Below are 12,566 nucleotides of genomic sequence, written 5' to 3'. Positions count from 1 at the left end.
TTGATCGAGTCTTTTTCCCTTTGCTTTGGAAATCTTTTAAGTCTCCAAAACATATGTAACATTTCCATTAGTGCTTTGTTACTGAGGGGGAAGAAATGCACAACTCTGGCTAGAAGGTGTAGCTTTTAGTGCTGTGAATCACCAACTCCAGGACAGATTATTTCTTTACATATAGGCAAAGGCAGAAGTCATCGGCAAGCTGAGACCTGCTCTAGATCTAAATTATGATGTGTAACATTCAAAGAAATCTTTTCATCCTGAAGGACTTCTGTCTGCTTCCCAACACACCTACAGATATACATTGCAGGAATCTCTTTATATCCCCTTGGAAGGCAGCCACTTCCAGAGAGGAGTATGGCAGCTTTTTACAAAGATGGTTTGGGATGAGCTGCAGTGAGTTATATCCAGTAGCCATCCCTTGCTTTTCATCTTCTCTCTGTCATCTCCTTGCTGGCACCACCAGCTCCTCACCTTGAGAGACACTTACCTAACTCACTGTTCATCCACCCAGTCCCAGCTGTTTCATCTCTCATACTCTTCCCAGCACCCTCTTCTCTCTGCTGGGCCATCCCTCCCTGGGTCTCACAATAGCCACCTACCCTGCTTCCCACTCACTTTGTGCATCCTGAAAGGGATGTGTCACTTCCCCTCCCTTCCTCCCCTCATTTTCTTCCCCTGGCCATCATGTCACCTTCCTTCTTTGCTTACAGCCATCTGTCATGCTTAGGTAACACCTGCCCCTCCTGGCACGTTCTTCCCCTCCAGTATGGGCTGCCTGCTTGTTTTGCCATAACATAGTCTTCCCTGGACTTTGAAGGGCTTTCAGGCAGGATGTCACTGCAGCCAGTTAGACTAAACCTCCAAACCCTCTTATTCAATTTAAAAATTCAGATCAGGTCATTTGCTGTCTGGAATAGGCACTTATTTAATCTCCAAGAGCTGCTCCTTCTCTAGGTAGTCAGTGTTCACTGTGCCAACTATCCCATCTTCTGCTGATGCTGTCCTCAGACACACAGAGGCAGTCTATTAGTTGACAAACAGGGACATAGCCATAAAACTGCCCTATAGAGGGCCACCATCTAGTGAATTTTCAGTCTCTGGATAATACCAGCTTTAAAAGGACAAAAAGGGATCTCCAAGTGACTAAAATTCAGCAACTAAGAGGTATATTCCTAAAAAGCAGCAGCACAGTTTAAAGCAGTACTGACAGCAGGCTGTGAGATATCTGGTGCAAAGCAGTAGCTTTGGGTTTTTCAGCATTTCTTGATCTTACTATGCCCCTTCCATCCTACCTGAACGCCACCACCACAGAGCAGAGTTCCCCAAGACCGGAAAACCAGTAGCGAGCTTACTGTCAGAAAAAAAACCAAACAAACAAAAACCAACCACCAGTGTAGCTACATGGTGAGAAATGCTGAACTGATGCATGCAGACTCATTGCTGGTTTAAATTGGCTTAAAAATGTTACAGCCAGGCAGATTTTATGCTGGGTCAGGTATCATCCATCTTCCCACAGTCAGCATAAAGACTGTATCATGCCTGGTCTGACTTGACAGAAAGGTAATTGCATAATCCTTCCAGATCTTAGTGAAATGCATGGTGCCAGGTATTCCAGTAGTGCACAGACAAGTATTCATTAAGCCAGTCTGCCTTATGGAGTCTAGGTGGCAGGGTGTCTGCAAGCAGATCATTTTTTCTCTGTAGACTGAATCCTGCTGACTTGTCAGCTTTGTACTAAATCTGTCAAGTCTTTTTTTCATGTTGTCAGAAGGAAATCTGCCCCATGAAAAAACACCTGATAGAAAATTATTATCATGTTCATCTTGTCCTCCTAGTACTGTGTGGTTGGGATTCATTTTCTATTCATGTTCACCTTATCTAGAGATTGTGAAAGAAGCTGCATCAGTGATATTAGAGAATGTTTAAGTGTGCATCATATTTTTTAACAGAAATGCAAGTGCAACTACAAATAGCCAGGAATTACTGAACAGAAAATTCTCCTCTTTACATTTCTGTCGGAATGTAATAATGAACCTGTAATAGTGGTTTTTGCATTTATGCAGCTTTGGCAAGCAGATGGCTTCCCAAATGCTCTGTAACTTCACAATAAAACTGTGCTTTATGTGGATAGCTTTGCCCATCGCTGAAACACTGCCAAATCAGGGATAGTAACTGGCTGCTTTTGAGAGAGGCCTTTGCAACACTCTACAACACTAAGAGAGGGCGTAAAGAGACATAACGCATTTGCAGCAGAATGAGCAAGGAGACACTTCAAAACCTCCTAATTTGATTGTAGATCAAGGTCAGTTCTTGGTCTAAGCTCACACTTTAATAAAGTGACAGAAGAAAGTAGAATCAGGCCCTATGCATGAAAAAGGGGCAGGAGGGGACTTGAAGCGAGGATATAATGCCTAGATTTAGTTACAGAGTGAGCTTTATGTGTTTTCAGATGTTTCAGCCCTGGCTGGAGTCAGACAAAATGCCTCAAGTTCTCTGTGCTGTTGGAAAGTCTTCTGAAAATGAAAGCTCTGGACTAAACACTAAAATACAAATTTAAGATCTTATTTTTAAACATCTTATTAATAGCTTGTCCTTAGAGTTTTACACTGTCACCCTGCTATCCAAATGCTTTTGTAGCAATCTACTCTTTTATATGCTGTAAGCAAAACTAAAAAGTCAACCCTATGAATCACCTGTGTGGCAATTCTCTAGGCACCTGTCTGTGTGAGACAATACCATCACCGTCAGTGATTCCAAATAGGTAGTTGCCAACAGAGGTCTGTCTTGCCTGCACTTTCCACGTGTCATGCTATGTGTTAAGCAACAATACAACACACAATAATTTTCCTCTTTCCTCCTCTGAAGTATTCTGTCACTTAGGGACAAAATACATACACCTTGGTTTTCCTGCCAGGTACCTCCATACAGGGAGATGCACATGCAGTCAGCACTTGTTAAGAGCTGCACACACACACGCAGAAATGTTTCTTGCCTAGCTGGGCACCAACAGGAGAGGTCTCACATGTTCCCTTAAGTGCCAAAGCAAGTGGGACATAGAAGAGGAATGTGTCAGTTGGGCTTTTGTCCCAGCATGGGATGCACATGAATCCATGCTGTTGTGACTGCTCTGAAACATCTCCAAGTGTTACTCCCCAGGGCTTTGTTCTCTCTTTAATGGAGATATGCAGGACAGCTATCAGGAAAGTATCTCCAAACAAGCAAAGAAGTGGGAAAGAAAGTCTCCTAATCAATCTAGACATTTAATGAAGTCCACAGGGACATTAAAGACTCCCTGCATGTCACTGTAGCAGCTGGGAACATACAAAAAGTCTGAGCAGATATTAATTCCCTTTTCTTGTTGGGTAGGGTAACTTTTTTTGTTTATGAACAGCAAAGAGAGGCTCACAGAACAGATAACTTGTGCTACTGTGGATCCAGGCTTGACACACAATAAAAAACAGAGCTGAGCACCTAAAGATAGTTTTGGACAAACCCTGAGATCCAGGCTGATCAAAGGGCTACAGTCAGTCTCCCAAGTCCTCAGCTAACACCAAAACTACAATAGCAAATAGCATATTTTTAATGTGGGCTGAGTGGCTGGTGCAGATGCTTTCCCCACCTCTATCCTTGCTCAAATGAACACAGCAGAGAGCCTAGCAGTGGCTGTTCCTCTGCTACCAGGGGGAAAACATCCATAGAATCTGTGACAGGACATCACTAGCATTACAAGATTCCCTAGAGAGCATGACTCCTTTCACCCTTGATCCTCACAAGAAAAAGGCTGGAAGAAGTAGTTGTGGTGAGAGTAAAACACGTGCCAGCGTGACAAGAAAGCATCCCAGTCAATGAGGGGGGGTTTGACAGGACTCCGTGCTGAAACATCTCCAAACAAAGTCACCCTGACTCATTGCTTCCATGGTGAAAAAGCAAGCTGTGTAGCTCTGAGGTTTATTCTGAAAAATAAACTATCCTGCCATGCTCGATGAATTCCAGTACAGCCCAGGCAGAACTGAACATTAGGTGTTTAGCAGAGTTCGGGGCGGGGCTGTCCCTTTTTGCAAATTCATTGATCTGGTTGCAGAGATACAGCTTACAGCCTGAACTCAGTCCAAGTGAAATGAGGTACCAACACTGACTCTGTCCTGCTGCCAGTGCCTCCTAGTGCAAGTTGGGAAGGAGTCAGCATGCATAGCTGTGCAGCAGATATGCTGTTAGACCCGTGGAGGTGAGTTCCCCGCAGTGAGAACAGCTAAGGTTGAAAGACTTAATAGCTGAAAACAAGCAGGACTGAAAGCAAGAAAGTTTATTTCACTTATTCAGCAAGCAGCTGAAAGCAAGAAAGTTTTGTTTCAATTGTAAGAGGGTTGGACTCATGATTGTAACTGACGTAAGACACATGGACTGGGCAAGATATACAGATATCAGTATAATACATTGAATGCTCAGCAGGTCTCTGTCAAAGGTAATACCAGTGCTGAATTCTCTGAAGTTCTGAGCAAACATAGCTGAGCCAAGAACCAGAGCCCAGCATCACTTGCAGCTGCTAGAGGCAGCACTGGTGTCCTGAGTGAGCAGAAAGCCACTGGTGGGAAAAAACAGCTATCTCCTGCTTCTGTAGATCCTATGGAAGAGAACAGGGGAAGCCACCCACATCCAAGAGCACTTCCCCACATCCCTTTCTTGTAAGGAGCAAACCGTAATTGACTAAAGCAAAACCCTGCCCAGTAGTATGTTGCAATAGTAGAAAAGTTCTCAGTGGCAAACAGTTAATACCAGTTTATCCAGCTGAAGAGAAAGTTCACATAGACTTTACTTCTGACTTGAGAGCTGGGATTTCACTCCAGTTTGCTTAGTCACAAAGGAGAAAAGACCAGTGGCAAAAATCAAGATCAGAGCTCAGCAAGCTTCCCTTCTGTAGTTCTGATCTAAAGACTAGGATGCACTGGTTGCCTTCTAGGTTTTGGAGAGGACAGGAAAAAAAAAAAGGCAAAAGCAGGGGGGTGGAATCAGTGAACTAATTACCATAAATTTATTCATGAAAGCCAAGATTAAAATAGTACGTTAAAGAATTCGAATGCAAATAGCATATGCCCTGTCCTGATCTCTCCTAACAGAGTGCAGCACTCTGGCAACACAGATAACCCCAAATGTGACACAGTACAGAAGAGCCTGGTAGAGCAGAGGGAGAGCAGCAGTCTTAGTGAGGCTTTAAAGAAAGGGAAAAAACACCACAGAGCTAGGAAAGAAGGTCATTTTGTTGCTGTCATTGCTGTTAATTTGACAACATCTTCACACACACCATTTATCATGCCCTGTATTGCTTAGAGAGGGACACAAGTCTAGCACTGTGCATCCATTATCTATTCTGAGGCAGGTGAAACTCAAACCCACTGTTCATAGCTTGAGTCCATCTCTGGTGTTTTCCTCTTTGCAAGCTTACCCTGAGATAGCATAGTTCAGGTACAGCAAGTGGGCTTCTCTACTCATGTAGACGTGCATCTCTGCTTTTCCTCCACCCCTTGCAGGTTACGACTTTGCCGCTGTACTGGAGTGGTTTGCGGAGCGGGTAGACCGCATCATTCTCCTTTTTGATGCGCACAAGCTGGACATCTCTGATGAATTCTCTGAGGTCATCAAGGCCCTAAAGAACCATGAGGACAAGATGAGAGTTGTTCTCAACAAGGCTGACCAGATAGAGACTCAACAGCTGATGCGGGTGTACGGTGCCCTCATGTGGTCCCTGGGAAAGATCGTCAACACACCTGAGGTCATCAGGGTCTACATTGGCTCCTTCTGGTCCCATCCATTGCTCATCCCAGACAACCGCAAGTTGTTTGAAGCAGAGGAGCAGGACCTGTTCAGGGATATCCAGAGCCTGCCCCGCAATGCAGCCCTGAGGAAGCTGAATGATCTCATCAAGCGAGCACGGCTGGCCAAGGTGGGTGTTGGCATAGAAGAGCACAAGCATTCAGATTGGGCTGTCTGCAGCATGCAAGTTATTGGCAAGTGGTTTTGGCCAGTTCAGCTTGCAGAGCTGGTGGATCCTACTCTTTTTTCATCCTGTTTCACTCAGGCCCAGCATATTAGTCCTACACACTTCAAGGAAGAAGGCACCTCCTTTGCTTGGTGCATCAATCATGACAGGCCAGAGTGAGGAAGATAGCCACAGATCAAAGCAGGTAGCGCTTAAAGGGATCTGGAAAGCAGTTGTTCTGTGGTAGGAACTTGAGGATTAGGATCAGTTCAGTATGTCAGAATCACACACCAAGGGAATTGGTAAGCTCCAGGTCTTTTGCCTTAAACTTCCTTAGCCAAGAGAGGTACCTGGCTTAGAGGGATGCAGAGGAGGTGGAGACTTAGAAGAATGGCACATAAGCCTGCCATACCTCTGAATATTTGAAGTGAACTGAATGAAGCTCCTCAGAATACAGGGAAGAACCCTATATCAATTGAGAAAAGAGATCAAAAGATCCCTAAAAAGCTTTCTGTGGAAGGGTGTTAATTTCTAAGAGAAAACTCTTGGCCCACCATTAAAAAAAAAAAAGCTAGAATGTCACATAAGGACTGGTATTTGTACTAAAACATTAAACAAAGTCTAGAGAGCTTCAAAACCTGTATGTTTGGTTTGGACTGGAAAGGGACTATTCCCTGGAAGGCCATGGCCAGTGGAAGGTTAAAAAAAAAACAAAACAAAACCCAAAAACACCCCCTCCTTCCAGGAAGTGCATATGAACATCACTCTCTGTGTGCCCAAGACTTGTGTGCTGTCTTCACCTTGTCTCTGCAAAGCCAGAGCACACAGCTGAGTGGCACTTAGTGCTGGAGCAATTACCAGTAGGTACAGGCAAGCCGATGAGCTGAGCTTGCTCTTCAGGGTGGGACACAATGGGGCTGAGTCCTAGGCACAGATACTTTCTGCTGGGAAGAATTTTCTAATGTGCTCTTTAACACTTGGTCTTCTTCATTCCATATCACCTAATGCCCTTCAGGTCCATGCCTACATCATCAGTTCCCTAAAGAAGGAAATGCCCTCAATGTTTGGGAAAGACAATAAAAAGAAAGAGCTTGTCAACAACTTGGGAGAGATTTATGCCCGGATTGAACGGGAGCATCAGATCTCACCAGGAGACTTCCCTAATCTGAGAAAGATGCAGGTAAGCACTGGCATCTTGGCTGGAGCACCAGACATCTGAGGAAAGAGCATTAGAGGAGCCACAGGGAATATGAGAGAAGCCACGCAGACATTGGTTGCTGCAAAGGCCTGTTGTAATGAGCCTTGAAATATGTGCAGATAGCGCTATATTTGGGCATGAACGCTTTTTGCACATAGAGCTCATGTGAAGCTACAGCTGCCTTCATTTCTCAAATCTTTGCCTGTATAGCACATCACAGCAAATTATTTCTTCTGTCTTCCTTTATTTTTTAATTCCAGGTTCCATTTGCAGATTTTTCAGGCCTAAGAATATTGCTGATCTATATTAAAAGGAAAGCTATATCCCGAAAAGTCAACATATGCCCCTCTCCTCAAGAACTGTATTTTTTTGTCTTCTACTTCACACTTCATTTCTAGAAAGAGAAAAAGGAGGCTGTGAAAAATTAAAGCCTCTTTTCTATTTTAAGCAGAGAAGCAGGTTTTCTGTTGTGCAGAACTGAGACCTGACCCAGTGTTCATGTAAGTCAAAGGCTTCAAAGGACCTTGGATCAGAGCCTTGTATTGTATATTCAAACAATGCTGGACACTGCTACATTGCTGCATGGCTTCAGTCCAAGCAGAAACCTGTTCCGAGTTGCTAGCTGTTGAAGTCATTACTAGCTCCCTATGGAAAACACAGCATCTGTGCTTTTTTTTTTTTTTTAAAGTATATTTCCCATAAGTTCTTGGGAATGAGATCTATGGAACATATCCAACAGAAGATCCCATTCACCGCTTGTTAAAATGTGTGTTTAAAAATAATAATACCAATCCAGTAGGAATGAGCAGTGTGGATTTGAATTAGTAGAGGGTGAAGGATAAAGTTGTCTGCAGGCCCTGCTCAAAGTACTTTTGCTTAGCTGGGAAAATGAAAGAAGCTGAGCTATGCTTTAAAGACATGCTCACCTCTTTAGAAACATGCTGGTGTCTTTATGGCATCTGTAAGATGTGCTGCATAATGATGAGTAAAATGGTCTTTTGCCAGAGTGGCATCTCCTTCCCAGAGTGCAGAGGGGAAGGGAATGCAGAGCAGTGGCTGGAGGAGCTGCACAACCAGTTTGCCTTGAACAATTTGGGCTTAAAGGAGATCGCTTCTATGTGGCTTGGAAAGGAGGTGTCTTATTTGCATGTGGTCATCATCCAGGCCTTTGAGTAAATTACTTCCCCATTCTGTACCATGTCAGCCCCCCTTTTTAAGCTGAAAATATCATTTTCTGTAGAGCTTTAAGAGGATTTAAGTCAGAGCAAGGCCAGCCAGGGAGACCCCATCACATACTGAGGAGCAGGGCTATCAGAGGAGGGAATGCTGAGCTCCCTACTCCTCCTCTGCAATAGCAGCTTTTTGAGCCAAGGAGCAGACAGGCATCCCCCTCTACACTGTTACTGCACTGTGCGTGGCCATGTTGCTCACCTCTTGCTATGTTGTCCCACTTTAAGGATCAGTTGCAAGCCCAGGATTTTAGCAAGTTCCAGCCTCTGAAGAGCAAGCTGCTGGAGACAGTGGAAGACATGTTGGCCAATGACATCGCCCAGCTCATGGTGCTCGTACGCCAGGAAGAGTCACAGCGGCCAACCCAGATGGTGAAGGGAGGAGCCTTCGAGGGCACCTTGCATGGTCCATTTGGCCATGGCTATGGAGAAGGCGCTGGTGAAGGGATCGATGATGCTGAGTGGGTGGTGGCCAGGGACAAACCCATGTATGATGAGATCTTCTACACACTCTCACCTGTTGATGGTAAAATAACTGGTGCCAATGCAAAGAAGGAGATGGTAAGGTCTAAGCTGCCCAACACTGTGCTGGGCAAGATATGGAAACTGGCTGACATCGACAAAGATGGCATGCTGGATGATGAGGAGTTTGCCTTGGCGAATCATCTCATTAAAGTCAAGTTGGAGGGTCATGAGCTGCCAAATGAGCTCCCTTCCCATCTCCTCCCTCCATCCAAAAGGAAAATAACAGAGTGAAAGAAAGGTTACAGGGGAGAGGGAAGGGGAAAAAAGATCTAGAGAAACATGTTTACTTAAATTATACCTTTAGATGTGACATCACCTTTGGATTTATACCTGTTTTGCTGTATAAAGAAAAAAAACCTAAAGGAGAACAAAAAAGTCCAGTCCTTCATGATAATATGCAATTAACTCTTCCAGTGTCATGTCCCTGCTTTCTAATGTGTAGTCTGTAAATATGAAGGTAAAGAAAGGGTGCTGAGACTAGGAGAATCTGGTAAGCAGGAGTAGAAGAAAAACTGAAGTGGGCTATATTTTTTGAGAGTGTAATAGGCACTAACAGAAATCTGCTAACTGCCAGTGTCACTCCTGAGCTTTGGCTGCACCTTTTGCTGTTCAATGGGTCTTGCAAACTTCATGAGACTGTAATCTTGATAGTGAAGAGGAAACCACAAGCTATTGGCCAAACTACAGAGTACTTCCTAATTAACAAAAGCCCACACTAAAATACTCTATACTAAGCCCCAGAGTTAAGAATTTTAAGAACCCTGATTCACTGTTAGATGAAAATTTTACAAGCATTTCCTTGTCCTTAAATAAAAAATATAAATAAAATCTGAAACAGCTCTGAACTGGGCAGCTGGAGTTCCTCATTGTTTGCTGTGGGACAGGCACTAAGAATTCCCAATCACCTGTACCTCCCATTCAGTCCCCAGGGGAGATTTATTCTACAGGCATAGGACAAGAGGACCACCCCCTCAAGGGAACGAGAAGGAGGGAGCACTATAGAAGCAGACATCAGGTGGTTGGAAGGGAGGAACACCACTCCCAAGCTCACTGAACATTTCACAATCCGTGGATAGTGTTTTCTCTTTTAAAAACAGTGGTTTTATCATTCCTGTGAAGTGATATGTTTACTCTTGTTGTACACAGTGAAAGCTACTAGGTCCCATTCTTACTATGAAGATAAGAACCCTGCATTGTCAGGTAGATGGTCGGTCCATCATAAGAGCAGAGAACACAGTAGGGCAGTGGACAGAGCTTGTACCCCCACAGATATAGCTAAGGTGTTGACAGCCTTCACCCACCTGCCTCCTCACCACACAGTAACACTTGATCCCCTCTAGAACCTCTACCCTGAGCCAAGAGACCTTTCCCTCCTATTTCATGCTCTATGAAATTTTTGTTTTCAAGACCCGATTTTGGCAGAAATCCCTTAATTTCCCATTTTGTTTCCCCCCCCCCACACACACACAGGCACTCTCCTGGTTTTTGTCATTGCTTTGGAGCAGCGTGTTGTTCCAGTTCCTGTTGTCACTTTATATAAGCTGAGCTCCTACTGTGATGAAAAACCAAGACAAGTATAACTTATTTTATATCTCTGTGTTCATATTATATAGAGAAATATATTCTGTGTATGTAGGATGTGCTTATTGCAGTACATTTATCACTTGTCTTAAAAATTAATGCATTAACCTTTTTTGTACCCTGGTCCTAAAACATTATTAAAAAAGAAAGGCCAGATCTGTCTATTTCTTTACATAGCAAAATGAAATGCAGCTGAAAAGGGAAAAAGAAAAAGCTTTTTTCTACATGCAGTAGAATGAGGAAATCCTCCTTAGTGCATTCCCAAACGTGCACATACAGATCAGCCCTGCCAGACACGTGTGTGCACTGCTGAACGACTGGTTAACATCTGCAATGTCTTCTTTCTCTTCTGGCAGTCTAATCACAACCTCAATACTTGCTGAAGCAAGTCCCACAATTCACACTGTTCAACATAAAGGAGAGGTAACCAAATAAATACTTCATTCATTATGAAAAGGAATATACTGAAAGAATTTCTTTCCTCCTGCCAGTCACAGTGAGAACGCTACAGATTTATGAAGGAAAGGACACTAAAAACCTTAATCTTAAATCTTGCTGGTTCTAATTTTACTTGTGTCTTCATTGTCCTTTCTTTACATGTTCATTACAGTAATTTTTATCCCCAGAATGGGACAGTGAGATGCGCTGAACAAGACAGTGAGAGCAGTGCTGGGGAATCACTCAGAAACAGGGTGTGAGCAGTAATGGTTGGCAGAGTTTCCACAGGATGAGAGAGAGGAGGGGAGAGGAAATCATAGGGTGGAGAGCAAGAAGCGATAAATGCAAATTTAGAGAGAAGCTATCAGACTGTATATCACTCCAGTTCAACTACCCAGTAATCCCCAGTTTAACCATCATTACAGCATGCACATCTGTTAATGTGGCCCAGGTCTTTTTGTGGAATTTGCATCCATCTGACTCCAGGTAGAGGGATAAGGTTGAGGCTGAACCACCCTTAATCAGCCCTACCTCTGTCGGCCTGTTTTTGTGATGGCTACTCATACAGCTCTTCCTTGTGCCCATCATGTTGTGCTGCATTTTAACACTTAAAAAGCAGAAGGTTGCTGGTTCTCTCAAAGGGGGTGGGAGAAGGTGAGGTCTACTAGTCTTTTTCCAGTATACACCAGCAAGGTATTCAGGTAGGCCAAAAATCCATTGTACTAGACACCAAATGGCTTTCAGGGCACAAAGCCTTTTGCTCTTGACTGGGTGTACAAGTTCACAAACCAAACCACTAGCCTGTTAAAACACATGTAATAGATGAGCTTTCATTGCACTGACTGCGGTTGTGCTTTAGCCATCTCAGAAAAAAGACTTGCTATTAAACAGGAAACAAGAAGAGTGTCTGTGTCGCTGGTAGCAGCGGTCACCCCCCCACACCACAGCACCACAGCACATGCCACAGCTCCTGTTTTTTTTGCTGAAACTCCTGCTCTTTACATCCCCACACCAGCCTCACCGGGATGTGTTGGCAGGATTCAGTCAGAAATGACAGCAGGGCAGCAGCACACAGAGCTCTGTCAACACAGGTCAAGTGCACAAAGCACAGCAGCGCTGCGGCGTGGGGGTTTTCTTTCACTGCTCACCAGAAACCACTCGTGCTGTCAGAGCACAACTTCCCCAGTCACCTTGGAGGGGAAAAACCAACACGAGCATTTTGGCAACAAACGCACTGTTACTCAATACGATTGCACTGTGGTTCAGCAACAAGGCAGGAGACAGAGCAACCCTGTTACAGAGAGGGAACAGGACAGCAACTTGAGATGCTGTGCTTCCAGAAAGGCAGTTTACAAGTAGTTCTCTGTATTCAGGTAAGTTTATCCAGCACATTTCACTCTTGCTAAGCTCTTCAGGAAATTTAAAAAAAAAAACAAACCAAAACAAGCCCCAAACCCACCCACAAACTGACATACACACAAACAAAAAACCACTCCAAGCCTCAAGCACCTTCAGGTTCTCTATACAAAAACACATGCAATCCTGTCTCTGTGGTACGGCCACGAAGAGATACATATGTTTTTCCATCCCCTTCCCACAGACAGCAACTGCACGCACACAC

At 44.1% G+C, this 12,566-nt stretch overlaps 1 protein-coding gene across 1 annotated transcript in view; it reads left to right on the top strand.

Moving 5' to 3' along the window:
• The window catches only part of LOC104529322 (EH domain-containing protein 3), a 29,309-nt gene extending 18,648 nt beyond the window's left edge, over positions 1-10,661 (top strand). Inside the window, exons 4-6 of the mRNA XM_010173605.2 lie at positions 5,526-5,938; positions 6,990-7,154; positions 8,630-10,661. Coding sequence (XP_010171907.1) covers positions 5,526-5,938; positions 6,990-7,154; positions 8,630-9,157 — 1,106 coding nt within the window. The 3' untranslated portion in view covers positions 9,158-10,661. The remainder of the gene's footprint in view (positions 1-5,525; positions 5,939-6,989; positions 7,155-8,629) is intronic.
• Positions 10,662-12,566: the final 1,905 nt, after the last annotated feature.

The sequence above is a fragment of the Antrostomus carolinensis genome, unplaced genomic scaffold, assembly GCF_000700745.2.
Source record: "Antrostomus carolinensis isolate BGI_N321 unplaced genomic scaffold, ASM70074v2 scaffold11210, whole genome shotgun sequence".
Lineage (NCBI taxonomy): Eukaryota > Metazoa > Chordata > Aves > Caprimulgiformes > Caprimulgidae > Antrostomus > Antrostomus carolinensis.
This window is presented reverse-complemented; position numbering and strand designations above follow the sequence as displayed.